Below are 845 nucleotides of genomic sequence, written 5' to 3'. Positions count from 1 at the left end.
GTGCTACTATTTCCTCCATTTTGCAGTTTGGAGAAAAGAAGGTCGGGGAGGTTATGTCACTGACCCAAAGTCAATGTACTAAGTAGCAAAGCTGGTCTCAGACCAAGGTGTGACTGATCGAAGCGGCAAGAAACGACACTCCAATGACTTTTGACTTAAGCTGATAAGCCTCTCTTTGCATGGACCCCACAGGAAAACAGAAGAAGCAGGGACAGCCAGCGGAAGAAGTGCTGGAGGAGCTTCGGGCCAAGCTAAAGTGGACCCAAGGGGAGCTGGAAGCTCAGAGGGAGGTTGAGAGGCAGAGACAGCTCCAGGTGGGCACAGGGAGCAAACCTCAGGGAGACTCGGGTCACAGACTACCCAGGAGACCCACGATACATGTGAATCTCACAGGCCAAAGTGCCAGCTGTTTCCCATAACTATGGTGTGCGAGCTGGGATGACCTCTTCCCGGACGTGGCAAATAATTGTAAGCAGTAAAGAAAGGAAGGTCGATTATCTTTGCCAGACCTTTGTGGCATAAAGTAGAGCAGAGAGTTGCAATTGGCTTTAATAATCAGCACCCTCTGAGGGCATTTGAACTTGAACCTTATCTTCTTATGCTACACTGTTAGTTTGCTTTTTGAGGACAAAAGACCGGGTCTGATTCTGAAAGCTTCAGAACCCATCCCACAGGAAGTGCTCAGTAAATACTTGTGGAATGAAAATATGCAAACTCGCCCTGCTCCTTGCTTCATTTGCTCATTCATCACTCATTCCCTCAGCGCATGCTCACTGAGCACCAGCCAGGCTGGGCATTGGAAGGGATATGAAGAAAGACAAGTCCTATCCTCAGGGGACTTTACA

General features: G+C 48.8%; 1 protein-coding gene across 1 annotated transcript in view; it reads left to right on the top strand.

Annotated features, from left to right (window-relative positions):
• Window positions 1-845, top strand: part of DZIP1L (DAZ interacting zinc finger protein 1-like) — a 32,011-nt gene that overhangs the window by 8,795 nt on the left and 22,371 nt on the right. Inside the window, exon 3 of the mRNA XM_008589918.1 lies at window positions 193-314. Coding sequence (XP_008588140.1) covers window positions 193-314 — 122 coding nt within the window. The remainder of the gene's footprint in view (window positions 1-192; window positions 315-845) is intronic.

Source organism: Galeopterus variegatus, unplaced genomic scaffold, assembly GCF_000696425.1.
Source record: "Galeopterus variegatus unplaced genomic scaffold, G_variegatus-3.0.2 Scaffold5755, whole genome shotgun sequence".
NCBI lineage: Eukaryota > Metazoa > Chordata > Mammalia > Dermoptera > Cynocephalidae > Galeopterus > Galeopterus variegatus.
Note: the sequence above shows the minus strand (reverse complement) of the source record. Positions and strands in the feature narration are given on the sequence as shown.